Source organism: Cibotium barometz, chromosome 14, assembly GCF_041138505.1.
Source record: "Cibotium barometz isolate CiBa-2024 chromosome 14, ASM4113850v1, whole genome shotgun sequence".
In the NCBI taxonomy this organism is placed as follows: Eukaryota; Viridiplantae; Streptophyta; class Polypodiopsida; order Cyatheales; family Cibotiaceae; genus Cibotium; species Cibotium barometz.
The window spans coordinates 1,547,202-1,562,133 of record NC_141059.1 but is presented as its reverse complement, the minus strand read 5'-3'; the positions used below and the strand labels follow the sequence as shown (position 1 = coordinate 1,562,133).

Sequence of the window (14,932 nt, the reverse complement as noted above, 5' to 3'; positions counted from 1 at the left end):
TGACATCTGATACACTGTCTGGAAAAGAAAAAAAAGAACTGAAGGTAAGTGACTAGCCCTACATTACATCAGTAGGGAGCATCCGGAAGCAGCAACTAGGGAGAGTGGGAAGCTAATGCTACTAGTCAAAATGGGGTACATGAGTACATGGATACATGAATATGGGGGAGTACAAAAGTGACAGTGAGTACAACAGTATATGGCTGGAGTGGTAATCATCCTAGGAGCTCTAGCATGGGTCTTTGCCGGATGGCCTGGATATCTGCCATAGTGAGATGCCTGGTCGGACGAGCCCGATGCCTCGCAATGATGCTCTGAATCCTCCGGTGTAGGCACCGTCTCCAATGTGAGGAACCGCAAACCCTGGGGCGTCTGGATCTGCCCAACTGGATAGCTCTCTCAACTAGAGTCCCACGGGGTGCCCACTGCTGGGCTGTCGGCTATGTCCTCCCGGGTAGTCCCTCTAAAGAAGTCAGTAATCTGTCTCTGTGTGGACTTCGTGCACGTCGGGCGTCTGCTCTTGATAATGGACTCTTTGAGCATGCGGATCTCCAGGAGATAAAAACCCAAGCATCGCTGATCACAATAGTCCATGACTCTAGCCAGTGGTCCAAATCCCTCTCTAAAAAGGCAATGGTAGCGCCCTCGAATCTCATAATATGCTGTGCAGCGACAGATGTAGTGCTCCTTCGTCTGTGGCTCTATCCAACAAATCTGACAAATCTTGTCCCCTGGAGGTATGCCTCTAAATCTGCCTGTCTCTATCTCTAGCTGATGTGAAGAGGTGCGGATCTGCCCACCCAATGGCGCACCTCAATCCATGAGACAGATGGGTATCCATGTAGCTCGGTCTAAGTATAAAGCCATCCTCAGTGGTGCGGAGAAGATGGTCTCTATAGAAATCCATGTTTGTCCCCAACTCCTGTGAGGGCTCTAGCCATGTCCTCCTAGTGTCCAACTGAATGAGGTCCTGTCTGATGACTACTAATCTCAGAATGTGTCAAGGTGAGAGAGGGTGCCTCCAAAGAGTACTGGAAGGGTGGAAGTCTGTCTAAACTGAACCCATGGAGCTCAAACCAGGATGCTATCTGCGCATACCAACATGAAGTGTCTCCCTCCATGACTAGCTGATGAGAGGACTCTAAAGCAAGTCGTGCATACCGGTGTCGGGGAAGCTCCCAGGTGTTATGAACGAAGGACACTGATCTGGCAAGAGCCTCAACTACGATCGGTGGTGCTCCCATCTCGGCTCTGATAATCTCATGGGGTATCGAGGCCTTGGCCCAAATCATCCTGAAGATCATGGACACAAGTGGTCTCTCCATCAATCTCCATCCATCGTATGTGCGTCCTGATCGACTGTGACGATCTAGGCTAGGCCCCTAGATCTGTACTCCATATAGCATAGCCGATGTGACCAGCGTGTCAAAAAGCCACAGCTTAGTGCATGGCTCCTGAAACTGTACCTGTGAGCACATTCTCTCTAGACCTCCTAGTGCTGCATATTCTCTAGTCAATCTGGCCTCTGCTGCCCCCCTCATGGAAAATGTGGGCCCAGTGAACACCACTCCAAGATATGTGTATGAGTCAACATACTCCACTGTCTCCTGTCCATATGTGAAAATAGGCGCTGATCTCCAGACCCACTGAGCTGTAGTATTAAACACCATAACCTTGGTCTTACCAAGGTAAACTGAGAGCCCACTGTCCTGTGCATAAGCATGTAAAGTATCCAAGTGCCTCTGCATACCCTCTGGTGAGTCTGCTATGAGTACAATATCATCAGCATATAAGAGCAGAGGTATCCAAGTGCCAGCCAACTGGCCTCCTCTGTCCCCTCGTGTCCCAATATAATCAGAGATCTCATCAATGCATAGTCCAAATAGAGTCGGAGAGAGCGGGCAGCCCTGTTTCACCCCTATAGTGTACTGGATGGGAGAGACCCTCTTAAGTCCGCACCTACCCAACTGTAACGGGAGGCGGACGCGTGTATTGGAATCATATAGATGTGAACAAGATTTCGAGCACTTAACACTTGAGCATTACAACCACAAAGCTGAAAATGACAGTACACCACATAAAGGGGCCGATGATAGGCTGACCCCCCCCCTTTAGGTTATATTACCAAAAGAGTCTGCAAAGTACAAGTTTACGGGTGCCTGGGGATTCACCACCAGCCTGCACCTGATTCTTCCAAATACATCATGAATGAATACATTTCAAACAAGAGAATCTGTAGGTACATCCGCCCTACACACAGGTACATCCGCCCTGCACAAGCCTCTTCACAGGTACATCCGCCCTGCACAAGAGTATCACAATCCTCACAGGTACTCCGCCCTGCACAAGATGTAAATGGATCTTTAGGCCCTGTTTCCACGCGAGAAACTGATCCAGAAACCTGTGTTCTCTGCGAGCAAGTGTCCCCAATGCTTGCCCTAAGCACCTGTTATACCAGGAATCCTTGAGACACATCCATGCTCACATATTCCATTGCTGTCCGGCCTGTTTTGTGCAATAACCAGTCCAAAACAGCAACTTTCTATCGCGAGAAATCCACCTGTAAGGGGTCCTATAGCCCTGTGGAGGTCCCTAGAGCTGTCCTGTACTGTCCAAGTTGACTTTGGACACCTGTAACCAGCCCAAAACTCGCAATAACCAGAAATTGCAGGTCTGAAATTTACCAACCAGCCCTTTAGAAGAGTGTGGGGATCGTTGTCCAAGCTTGTGTGAATCCGGGAAGCAAGCAACCAGCCCTGTAGCAACTCCCAAAGCTCCAACCAGCTCTCCAATGTGTTGAATAATAAATAAAACAGCCCAAAAGGCCTCTTGAGGGAGGCGCCTTTTTCCAGTGCCACCAAAGGGGCCTGGTGGGTACACATACTGGCTGACATGTGTCCCCAGGTGTCCAGGTAGGTGTCCAGCCCATATTGCTCCATTTGTCCTATTTGTATAAGTTTAGGTCCAACCAAATGGGAAATGGCCATAAGCTGTCCGGACTTCATTAATTTTGGTCCAACCAAATGCGAACGCATTATAAGTTGTCCGGCCACTTATTAATGAGTGTGGACCTGCAAACCAATAAACTTTAGTAGTAAATGAAATAAGCTGTAAATTGAGTGTGGACGCACTTACCACCTGCAAAACCCATAAGCCCACAGTTTTAGGCCCAAACAGGAGTGCACACACGTGTCCACAAGGTGCCCGGGCGTCCCCGGTCCCTCGGGCTTCACAAGCCAAAATAACAAGCATTGTCTAGGCAGCAAGACAATGTCACACAAAGTAAAATAAAATTATGGCATGCATCATTTATGCATTGTGCACATGTAAACTTGGAGAACCACCTATCATCATTCTTGTACTTAAAAATATTCCGCCTGCCATCATAACACACCATGTGTGCATGGCCGGAATCCACACGGGCACCGCCCGAAAGTCCACAAATGTCCTGCCATGTCCTTGGACTCATATGCATCCACTCATATGATCCATACACATGCCCAGGTATAATACATACATGCATCCGCATGTTTCTAGGCCTGACACGCATCCGCATGTCCCTAGAATATAGGGGTTTGTGACACCAACTACTGTCTCATAAAGTGCCATAATACCCCAAATGAGCTCACATGGAATCCCCAAGTCTTGCAGCCTGCGCATCAGTCTAGCTCTGGGCACTGTGTCAAAGGCCTTGCGGAAATCCACAAAGCCACAATAGATCCTCCTCCCATGTGCTCTGCCCTCCTCAATGATAGCCCTGAGGGTAAAGATATGATCCAAAGTAGAGAATCTCCTCCTGAAACCGGCCTGTCCTTGAGCTCGGACCCCTTGTCTCTCTGCCCATCTGCTCAACTCCTGCTCAAGAATAGAGGCATATAGCTTGAGTGACCAATCATAATGGTGCGGTAGTTAGTCGGCAGGCTCGGATCTCCTGACTTGTTGAGTATCGGCACAATCATGGAAGTACTCCAAGTCTCAGGAAACCCCTCTTACATGGCTCTATTAAACATGAGAGCTAGCAAGTCTGCAGTCATATCTCTAGCATGTATGAAATGCTCGGCTACAAGGCCCTCATGATCCTGTGTCCTCCCTGTATGCAATCTGTTGATGGCCCTCCTCACCATCTCTGCTGTGAAGAAGGTAGAAGTGGGTGGACAAGGCTCTAGAGGGTTCGGTAGTGGTGGCTGCTCTGGTACTGTGTAGAGGGAGGGTGCATACTCGCCCCATGTATCTGGAGGCATAATGGCCGGAGGCGGGGGGTGCTCTCTAAGCAATCTCCAGGCCTCCCCAGAATCCTGACTCAAAAACAGCTGATACATGTCTCTCTCCAGCCGAGCTAAGAATGCTTTCTTCTTCCGTTGAATGAGGCATAGGAAGATGATGCGTGACTGTCTATATGTAGTAACACCTGTGGCCACCTCTCTCTGTAGCCGGGCTCTGAGCCCCCTACAGTCATCATCATACCAACTATTCTGGGGCATGCTCCCAAGATGTGGTCGTACTGTGGGCTGCGTGTGTGGGAAGGCCGTCGCTGCAGTTGAATGTAAATTCTCAGTCAGGATCTGTGTGAGCTCTGCTAATGGCCTCTGTGGATCCTTTGCACTCAACAAGCTGTAGATCTCTGCAGTGTATACTCCGTCAGTCTCTCTACAAAAGGTATATCTCGGGTGATAGGAGGACTGCCCAACCTGGCATGTACTGTGGTGGAAATCCACCGTAAAGGAGAGAAGTGCATGATCCACCGTAACTCCGATGGGCTTGGGGCCAATCGCAAAATCCTGGATACTCGGGATGAAGGTTGGCGAGGCTAAAACATAATCCACTGTGCTGGCCCCATGTCTGTGTGGAAAGCAAGTAAAGCCACTGGCAAGTGGATACCTCTCTAGGCCATTTAAAATGGCCAGCCCATGTGCAGTCCCCATCTCCAAGAGGTATCTCCCATACTCAGTACACTCCACCTCATCCTGTGATCTCCGGGTCAAACACATCTCCTCCACATCTATCTCTCTCAACATCTCCTCGGAAGTGTCAAAGAAGGAGGTCTGTTTTACTGAGCCGTTCGAGCATTAAAGTCCCCAAGTATGATAACATCTCCCTCCCTGGAGAACTCCCATATGTCCTCATCTAGAATCATATATGGAGATTGCCCCTTGGGCATTGCATAATGAGATGTGCAGGGTGGAAAGTAACATATAACAATGTATAGGGGTCTACCCTCATCTGCCCTCACTCTGACCCACATGTACCTCGCACTCTCATCACGGCACATAACATGGATGAGTGGCTGAAGCTCCTCTCTAAAAAGAACTGCAACTCCTCCAGATCCGCGACCACCATGCTTCGAACGGGCCTCCTGTCTACAAGTCGTCTCCCATCTGTATCCCGACACTCTCGGTAATGTGCTGCCTGGGGCCTGATGTGTCTCCGAGTAGAAGATGATGTCCCTATCTCTGAAGCTGTCCTCAAAGGCCCCCACATTCGAGTCTCAATGCTCCGTTGCAGTTCCATACTGCAAGTCTCAGACTGGTCCCATAGGTCTCACACCGTCAAGTGGTGCGTCTCTCTAGTATCACCACTCTGCCTCCTCTGTAAAATGCTAGCTTCCCTTTTTCTCTGGCTGCCCTAATCTCCGGCATGCACTCCCTCATATGTGCTAGCTGTGCCAAGGTGAGGTCATCTCCTAAAAAGATGCCCGTTTTCTTAAGGGCGGAGCGCTTGGCCAAGAAATCCTTCTTGGCCTCCAAGGTGGGAAAGCGTAAAATGAGAGCTCTCTCCTTCGAGCTCTCTCCTCCATTCTTGTCTTTCTTGCCCACTCTCCAAGCCCCCGGGTGTGTAGGCCTCGAAATGCCCATGCGTGTGTATAAATCTTTGGCTTCCTCCTCTACATTGTCACCGTCCTTAAGACCCGCCGTGATCCGCACATGAAGTTCCCTTGTCTTTCTTCTTTGTTCCTCCTCAATGGTTAGGTTGATAATCTTCGAGGTAGATGTGCTTTCGGCCTCCTTGTTCTTACCTTTCTTGACCACTTCTATCCATTTCTCCGCTTCATCTACTTGCTTTTGCGTCTTCGTGAGCACCTCCACCCACGAGGAGGTCTCCCGGGCCTTCTTTTCTTCCCCCTCTTGAAGTGTTCTCACTTGGGCCTTGATGGTGTTCAGCTCCTCCATCATGACGGGCTGAATTTCACCTTCCTCGAGCTTATGTTGAGCACGTGCTTCTTCTATCTCCTTCTTGAGATTTGCGATCTCTGCATCTTGGGCTGCTATCCGCGCTTCAAGCTTCTTGACTTTGTCAAAAACTCTATCTGTGTCCACCAATGGGTAGCAAGTCCTAGCGCCCATACCGCTGCTCCATACATCAGTGCCAGTGTGACTAATGTGTAAAAAAGCCACCCTTTCGTCCGGGGTTCCTGAAAATGTGCCTGGTGGCACTGTCTCTCTAGCATAGCCAATGCTGCATATCCCCGTGTCAATTTGGCTCTGGCTGCTGCAGAGAAGGTAACCCCTAGGTACACGTATGATGTCACCACCTCCACCTGGCGTCCTGCGAGAGTGAATGTCAGTTGACTCCTGCCCTGTCTCGATGTATGAAAGATCATAACCTTGGTTTTCCCAAGATTCACAGTAAGACCCCTCTGTGTGGAGAAATCATCGAGTGCATGTAGATGCTGCTGTAGACCTCCTGGAGACTCAGACACTAATACAATATCATCAGCATAAAGCATAATATGTACTGAGGTACCTGCTAGATCAACTCCATCTCCGCCTCCCCGTGTAATGAAGTCAGCCACCTCATCAATGTATAACCCAAATAGCGTGGGGGAAAGTGGGTATCCTTGCTTCACACCAATGGTGCTAGCAATAGTCTCGGACATACCTCCTGGGCATCTGACTCGCCCAAAAACCTACTCATATAATGCATAGATGCCCCATGTCATATCTGCTGGTATGCCAAGAGACTGCAAGCGCTGAAAGAGCCTCTCTCGTAGTACTGTGTCAAATGCCTTGCGGAAATCCACAAAGCAGCAATAGAGCTTTCTCTTCCTCACTCTGGCCTGATCAATCATACATCTCAAAGTGAATACATGGTCAGTGGTAGAGAAAGCTCTCCTGAAGCCTGCCTGCCCTGATGAGCGTAAACCTGCTCGCTCAGCGTATAAGCTAAGCTCTTGCTCCAACACTGCACCATAGAGTTTGGCCAACACGTGGCCAACCATAACCATCCTGTAGTTGCTCGGATCGAGCATATCCCCTATTTTGTGGATCGGCACAATGGTGTGCATTGTCCACTCCGCAGGCAAACCCTCTGCTAGTGCCCTGTTAAACAGGTGTGCAAGTGCATATATGAGATGCTCACCCTGTAGGCCCATATGGTCGGCGGCCCGTCCATGCTGTAGGCGGCGGATAGCTTCCTTTACCATCGAGTGGGTAAAGAAGCTAGCTGTGGTAGGTCGAGGCTCCTGTGGCTGAGGTATAGATGGCTGCTATGGGGCGTGGTATAGGCCCTCTGCATATGTGTGCCATGTCTGTGGGTCTGCAATGGGTGTCGGTGTCCGGGGCTCTCTGAAGTGCCGCCATGAGATAGGGCTATCTCTACTCATGAAGAAATGAAAGATCTCTAGCTCCTGTATCTCTGCAAAGGCCCGCCTTTTGCGGCGAGTAAGTCTCCTCATCTCTCTCCTCGACTCCTGCTCTGTGATGGCTCCCAAGGCTCGCTGTATGCGGAGCCGTGAGTATAGGGCTCTGCACTCGTCATCATACCATCTATTCTGGGTGGCATAGTCCTAGATCTCGCAGGCTCTCCTGAGTGGACACGATGTGGGAAGCTCTGTAATGCAGCCGTGTGTAGGAGTGATGCCAGCTGGGCTGTAATAGTATCCATAGGTGCCAGGGGATCCATGAGTAGGAGCCCATCCTCTACTCTGCCAGTGTATATGTTTGCCATGTCATGTGTGAAGTAGATGGTAGTGTGTGGCGTCGGTATGTGGGGGGCTGGTGATACTGGTGATCCGGCTAGTGAAAATGCCAAGTATGTATGATCTGCCCCAATAGGACGAGGTGGGATGGAGAATGAGGTGACAAGCTGTGATGCCTCCAAAGATCCCATAATGTAGTCCACCACCGTGCCTCCGGTCCGTGTATGACCCCCATGTGGGAAGCATGTCAGCCCTCCTGATCCCGGCCACTGTAGCATCCCGTTATAAATAACGAGACGATGCCTAGCTCCCAACTCTAGTAAGTGGTAGAGAGAGAGAGAGAGAGAGAGAGAGAGAGAGAGAGAGAGAGAGAGAGGTTTGTGTTGCCTGGCGTGCCCTACATTGTAATTTATTGTATAGTTTGTCTACAGATTCTGGATACAGTGAAGACTTCATTGGATTCGTCACTGCAGGTCTGCACTAGCAACCAACAATGTGTTTCAAAGAAATGTTTCTACAACTCAAAATTTAATCTGTAATGGTGTTGATTTGTTGGTCTAGGCAGTTTCGTGGGCAGATCTTATAGCAGTGGCTGGGGTTGAAGCTGTAGCAATATGTGGTGGGCCGAATATTCCTATCAAGTTGGGCCGGTTGGATGCTGTGTAAGATCGGAGATGTTTTCGCAATGTGCCAAACCCATTGTGATATCAATTTGAGCTGTTTTTTTGATGTTGTGGCTCTTTTTGTCTGACAGCACTCCTGATCCTGAGGGAGAGCTCCCTGCAGAGACTTTGAATGCTTCCAGCCTGAAGAGCAGCTTCTTGAGAAAAGGATTCACGTAATACAAGAGGACTTTGGTGTATGAAGTGTGAAAAGTAATGAGTTTATTTTGTTCTCATTATGATGCGTTCAAGAATGAAAAAGTGGAATCGGGAAAATTGACAGGACTAGCGAGTTGGTTGTGTTGTCTGGAGCTCACACTCTTGGGAGCAAGGGTTTTGGAAACCCCTTGGTCTTTGACAACTCGTATTTTAAAGTTCTCTTACAGAAGCCGTGGACTCAGATGGGTGCGTAACTTGTATTGTAAAGTGGGCAGGTGTTTTGGAGAAAACTCTCAACCATGTCATGAGTTAAACCTGCTGCTGCTTTTTTGCAGGTAATGAAGTGGGCTCAATGACTGGACTTCCCTCTGACCGGACATTAGTGGATGACGAGGAATGCTTGAGGTTTGATTTTCCTGCCGTTATGTTCAACTGCCTTGGCTTTTTAGGCACTTTAATTTATAATGTGCATCTGCAAGAGGCGGAAATGGCCTAGCAGACCAACAATAAGGATGTATAAAACCATTGATAGGAGATTCATAGAGCATCCAAGGCATGCCGTGGTTGATGTCCTTGTGCCTCCTCATTATCTGACTGTGTAGCTCAGTGCTGCCCAACTTTCTTGTTTGACTTATTGCCTTTGTTTTGTTTACAGGTGGGTAAATTATTATGCCAATGATCAATCAAAGTTCTTTGAAGACTTTAGTGCAGCCTATGTAAAGCTCGTAAATTCTGGTGCCAAGTGGAGAGCAGAAGCTGTTTGAAGCAAGATACTACATGTGTAAAGCCCCATGTACTTCACCATATCTCATGCTCAATAGCTGAATTATTATTGATTTGTCTGACTAGTTGTCGCCATGCATTTTTAACAAAGTTCACGGAATTATAGAGTTGATTAGAACTCATTCTCAAGCATGCATTGTGTGCTTCTACTTTGCCTTCCTTATCGGGTGGCATACAGCATAAGTATCTATACAAAAAATGATACACATGTGCTCGCCCATGTATAAGCATGTGAGTGGGCTTGTGCTTCGGACTCTCTCCATCAGCATGTTTACTTGAGCGTATTAGATAAAATTTGGTTGCACTTAGTCATGGTTGTCACGGTACGAAAATACAATACCGTACGATACGATATCGTATGGGAAATTTTCGGATACCGTACGATAAAATACGGTGTTTATTTTTTACACTTACAACCTATGGAGCTTCATGCTTGAATGTGAGGGAAGGTTGAGGGGGGAGGAGTCTACAGTGCTTGAGGAACCATAACATGGATATGTGTCTCTCCCAGTTGGATCTCCCGATTGTCTCCAAAAAAGAACCTGGATGGATAATGCAATACCAAAGGTCTCCCACTGTAGCGTTTATGACTAAGGGACCGTCCTTGCACAAATATGAGCAGTGCATCTAGGGTGATAAGTTTAGGGACTCCCCTCTAGATCAAAATGGCCATGTCCAAATCTTCTCCCTCGTACATAACTTGAGAATCTAATTGTCTAGCCTACCTATACGAGGGATCTCCAAGTGACGTAGCAAGATTCTCTCATCCTACCAATCAAGTGTACACTACCAGTCTACCTCGCCAGATTTTTTAGGTCTCTCAACAACCCCATATGGAATATTGAGTGGACACGAAAGTTGCGAAGTATTGCGAGCATTTGGGATCTTCGTTAATAAGCAGGGTTTCTATATTTTTTTTAAGCATTTGGAATTTTTTTTTTCAAGGAAAAAAAAATTGGGGGGGGGGACCCAAAAAAAAAAAAACCTAGTACTGTACAATATATCGTACAGTATCGTACCGTACGAATCGTACGGGACGAACCCATTCGTATCGATACGAGAAACAACTATGCACTTAGTAGCTGGGGTTTTGGGCTTGCTTTTACATCAAATTTCCTTAGTATAAGAGTTCTTGATTGTATTGGCAGGCTGATCTGTGAAAGCCTTAAAGTTCATCACTGAAAAGATCCCATGGAATCTGACTTGTAAGAAGCCTTGTTTCATTTTTTTAGTTTGTGGTTCGCTTCCATGGGGGATGTGGGGGGGTTGACCGCCTCTGCATCATATTCATCACGTCCATTGTTTGAGAAGATCCCTAGTAAAACCTCATCATAGCGCAAGAATAAACAATATACAAGAAACTCAAAACTCCTTTTTTTCTCTCTTTTTTTGGAGAAATTCAAGTTCTTTGTAAGACGCTTCTTGTTTGCCAACAAGTTCGTGAAGGAGGTATTGAGGATAAAAGTTTGCTGTTCGTGAGGTTTGCTTCTACTGTTTCCTGTTCCTCATCATCTTTGCTGTTTGCTCTTCTTTATTTTCTGCATGTGAGTCATCTCTGACCTTCATCATTTGCTCATTCTTTCTCAAGTAAATGTTGTTGGTTCCGCAATCACGGATCATCAACTGTCTCATGAATGAATGGCTTACCTAGGATAACATCATAGTTTGTAGGCATATGGAAATCCATAATAACAAAGGTGTGTTCAAAGGTAATTCCACATATTTCCATGCGTATTTTGTTGACTTTTTCAAATGGTCTTTCTAGTGTTCCATCAGCCATCTTGACAGATACTCGTGTGGGTTCAAGGGCAGGTTTTCTCCACTTCAACCAACAAACTTTATTTGCAATAGTCACTCCCACTCCATCATCAAGGATGGCTGAAATTTGATATCCCTTTTAAGAAATGGGAATGGTTGCATTCATATCCTCTACCTTCATAATATTGGTAGTCTCCAAGCTTGTTAATTAGAACTTCTTGAATACACTCATCACTATCAATTTCAAAATCTCCTCCTCCATCATCCAACTCTTCACATTTGGCTTTTATCCTTCCTCTTAACCAATCTCGTACACCGTTCCACATAGCAAGTTTTCCCAAGGGAATGGTGATTGGAGTAGACAAGATCGTCTACAACTCCTCTACATCCCTAGGTGACTCACCTCTTCCTTGTGCTAAGGCTTCATTGGAGAACCGTATAGATCTTGTTATAAAAGGTCCAAGGTTTTCGAGTCTGTTGATTTTCTCACCTTCACTTTCAAGATATCGAGGAAGAGTTTCAGAGACCCCATCAAGGAATCTAGGTCAAATCCATTTGTAAAAGATCCTGAAAGTGAAGTAGCGTCGATGATTGATGGAAGTTTAGACCTCGGTGGAGATCGAGGAGTATTATGTTGCCAAAGGTTTTTCGAGTTTGGATAAGAAATCAGAGGAAAGAGATTCACGCTTCGTAGGAGGAGATGTTTCTTTGGTTTTATGAGACAGATTATCAAGAAACGCTTCCTTTCCAACAAAGCTTCTATTTTTATCTTCTCTCTTACTAACATATCCAGTCTAAGAGTCAGGTAGAATCAATGCTTCGTTGTCGGACTTTGGTATGGTAGATAGAGTTGCTGGCACGGATAGGGTTGAGGGATCTTTAATGGTTCTAGCACCCCCTCAATGTCATGTTGTGTTTGCCTAACCAACTCTTGAGCTGCCAAAAGGTGCTTGTTTTCCTCAATAGGGTTGGGATATTGTGCTTACTTTTTGTGAAGAGTTTGAGAGTTTACCTCAAGGCTTCCTTCAATTGCTTTCTTTGTGTAGCGCAAAGTTTCATCATCGGGAAGAAAACCAAAAAGAGGAATCCATTCCATCCAAGATTTTGACTTTGTCATCCCCTTTCCCTATTTGGATACTCTTCTGCTTGGCCCTTCTTTTTGCACTCTTCTTCTTTTTGCACTTTTGGAAGTGCTAGCTTCTAGGTCATCAGTGGTTTTACCCCTCTTCCCTTTAGCCAACTTAGCTTGTGTGTGTGTCAACTTAACTTTCAAATCATCAATGGTTTTATCCCTCTTCCCTTTAGCCAACTTAGCTTGTGTTCATGTCAACACCACGTTGACAAGTATAAGAATAGAATCAATCTTTTATCCTTACAAGACACTCAACATGTTCAAAGACATTGTTGGTCCCAAACCACTGCTTACCGATGGAGTAGAATGGTAGGGACAATCTTTGAGCAAATGCTTGAAACCACATCTACTGCACCATGTGTCCATAGGAACAGGGTTTGTAGCCACATGGGCATCCAATTATAAATTGTATTAGGACACTCGGTCTTAATATGAGCTCTATCACACATAGCAAGACAATGGAATGGGGCTCTTCTAGTCAAAGAGTTAATGTCCATTCCACATGTTAAAGCTATAATGTTCATCTTGATTTATTATGATCATTTTTTGTAGGTCTATTCAAGTGAACAACCATCAAGGGTTCCAGCAGAGCCACGTAGCGATTCATACGGATTCGGCTAGAAGAGGTAAGACCTCTTTGTTTATGCTTCTTCTCTTTGTGTTTTTGCACCCTTGGGTGTCAGGGATTAGGTTTAGGTCAAGAGCCTATGGCCCCTATGCATAGGCCATGCATACGTCATGCGTAGGCCATGCATAGGCCATTCATAGGGTATGCATAAGGCTATGCATACACTATCAATAGCAATGCATAGGCTATGCATAGGGCTTATGCATAAGATATGCATAGGCTATGCATAAGGGTATGCATAGCCTTATGCATAGAGATATGGGGCATTGTTATATGCCATCTAGAATGTTGCTTATGTCAAGTTAGGAGTGGTGCATCACACAAGATTAGGTACATGAGATAGATGATTAGCCATGACATGTTTCTTGCTAGGTCTTACAACCACTGTAAAATCAAACTCGAGAAGAATTAACAACTACCTACTAGTGATTCTCCATGTGGAACAAGGTTTATTGATAAGGTACAACAAGGCTTGATGATCAACATAGAAAATAAATTTATTAGCTAAAAGGTAATGCCAGAATTTCTTCACGGCATATACCAATACCATTTCTAAACCTTCATGCTCCATAGTGGTATAATATATCTTATCCTCGCTTAACTGCCAACTGGCAAAACTTATGGGATAGTCAAGTTTATGTTCACCTGGCTGGGCTAGGACGCATCCAATTGCAAGGTTAGAAGCATCAATATGTACATGGAAGATAACATCCCAGTTTGGCACTCATAATATGGGAGCGCTAGCCAAAGCCTGCTTTAACGTATCATAGTCGTGTTGGCATTCTTCTGTCCACTCAAATATGATGAGAAGCTTGTACAAGGGATGTGCAATCTCGGCATAGAAGAGGATGACTCACATGAGCCTACATGTCCTATAAACCTTTGGAATCCCTTGTAGTTTGTTTGTGGGAGTAATTCCAAGATAATTTTGAGTTTACTCTCATATGTGGAAATCTCATTTTTGGACACTATATATCCTAAGATAACTTCATGTTTAACCTATAATTGGCATTTGAATGGGTTTAGAGATAGGCAATAAAGTTTGCATCGTTCAAATACCTTTCATAAGCAGGATAAATGCTCCTTCCATGACGAATGAATGCACAAATCATATAAGAAAGCTTCAAGAAAATTCCTTAGAAAATCTCTAAAGGCCGTGTTCATAAGTCGTTGGAATGTGGCTGGTACATTTGCTATGGTATAACTCTCTAAGCGTAACCTCCGTGTTGTGTTAACAAAAGAAGTTTTAACTTAATCCTCTAAAGCAATGGAAATTTGGTTATATCTCGAATACGCATCTAAGAAGCTGTATGCTTCCTTGCCAACCACTCGTCCGAGTATATGTTCTGAATACGGCAAGGGTTAATGATCTCGTCTGGTTATTACTATGTTAACCTTTTAGATCGACACATACTCACAATTTTTCATTCTTTCACCCATTGCGAATGTTCAATCTCATAGATGAATCCACATTCGATGATCTTGTCTATCTCTTCTTTAACAATTTTAGCATACTTTGGATTCATTGGATAAGGTTGCTGATGGACACGTTTAGCATTTGATACCATGGGAATTGTGTGCTGCATAACCTTAGCAGGTACTATCTTTATATCATGGTAAGTCCATGCGAAGTAATCCTTGTATTCCTTTAGGAGATCAATGAGTTCAGCTTCCTAATTCGGAGTGAGGTCTTTTGCTGTGAAGATTGGCTTAGGGTCTTTTCCAGGTTTAGCCAAGTTTTCTGCTTTTACTTCGGCGTGACCATCATAGACTCCTTTTACCTCATTTGTTGGTTTTCATGAGACATTATCAAACACTAGCTTTTGGTCCCCAATTGTAAAAGATTTATAGTGCTATGGAGTAGGGTGCAAGTTAGGTGTTAGATCCTAATTTTT

At 45.7% G+C, this 14,932-nt stretch overlaps 2 protein-coding genes across 2 annotated transcripts in view; one reads left to right on the top strand and one right to left on the bottom strand.

Moving 5' to 3' along the window:
* Positions 1 to 9,845, top strand: part of APX6 (ascorbate peroxidase 6) — a 41,027-nt gene extending 31,182 nt beyond the window's left edge. Inside the window, exons 5-10 of the mRNA XM_086808053.1 lie at positions 8,347 to 8,388; positions 8,477 to 8,577; positions 8,670 to 8,753; positions 8,861 to 8,982; positions 9,072 to 9,141; positions 9,392 to 9,845. Of these exons, the coding sequence (XP_086664179.1) occupies positions 8,347 to 8,388; positions 8,477 to 8,577; positions 8,670 to 8,753; positions 8,861 to 8,982; positions 9,072 to 9,141; positions 9,392 to 9,500 (528 nt within the window). The 3' untranslated portion in view covers positions 9,501 to 9,845. The remainder of the gene's footprint in view (positions 1 to 8,346; positions 8,389 to 8,476; positions 8,578 to 8,669; positions 8,754 to 8,860; positions 8,983 to 9,071; positions 9,142 to 9,391) is intronic.
* Positions 5,254 to 8,272, bottom strand: LOC147631541 (uncharacterized). Its single transcript, XM_086808054.1, has one exon. It carries the CDS (start codon positions 6,339 to 6,341, stop codon positions 5,547 to 5,549), a length of 795 nt encoding a protein of 264 aa, XP_086664180.1. The 5' UTR covers positions 6,342 to 8,272; the 3' UTR covers positions 5,254 to 5,546.
* Positions 9,846 to 14,932: the final 5,087 nt, after the last annotated feature.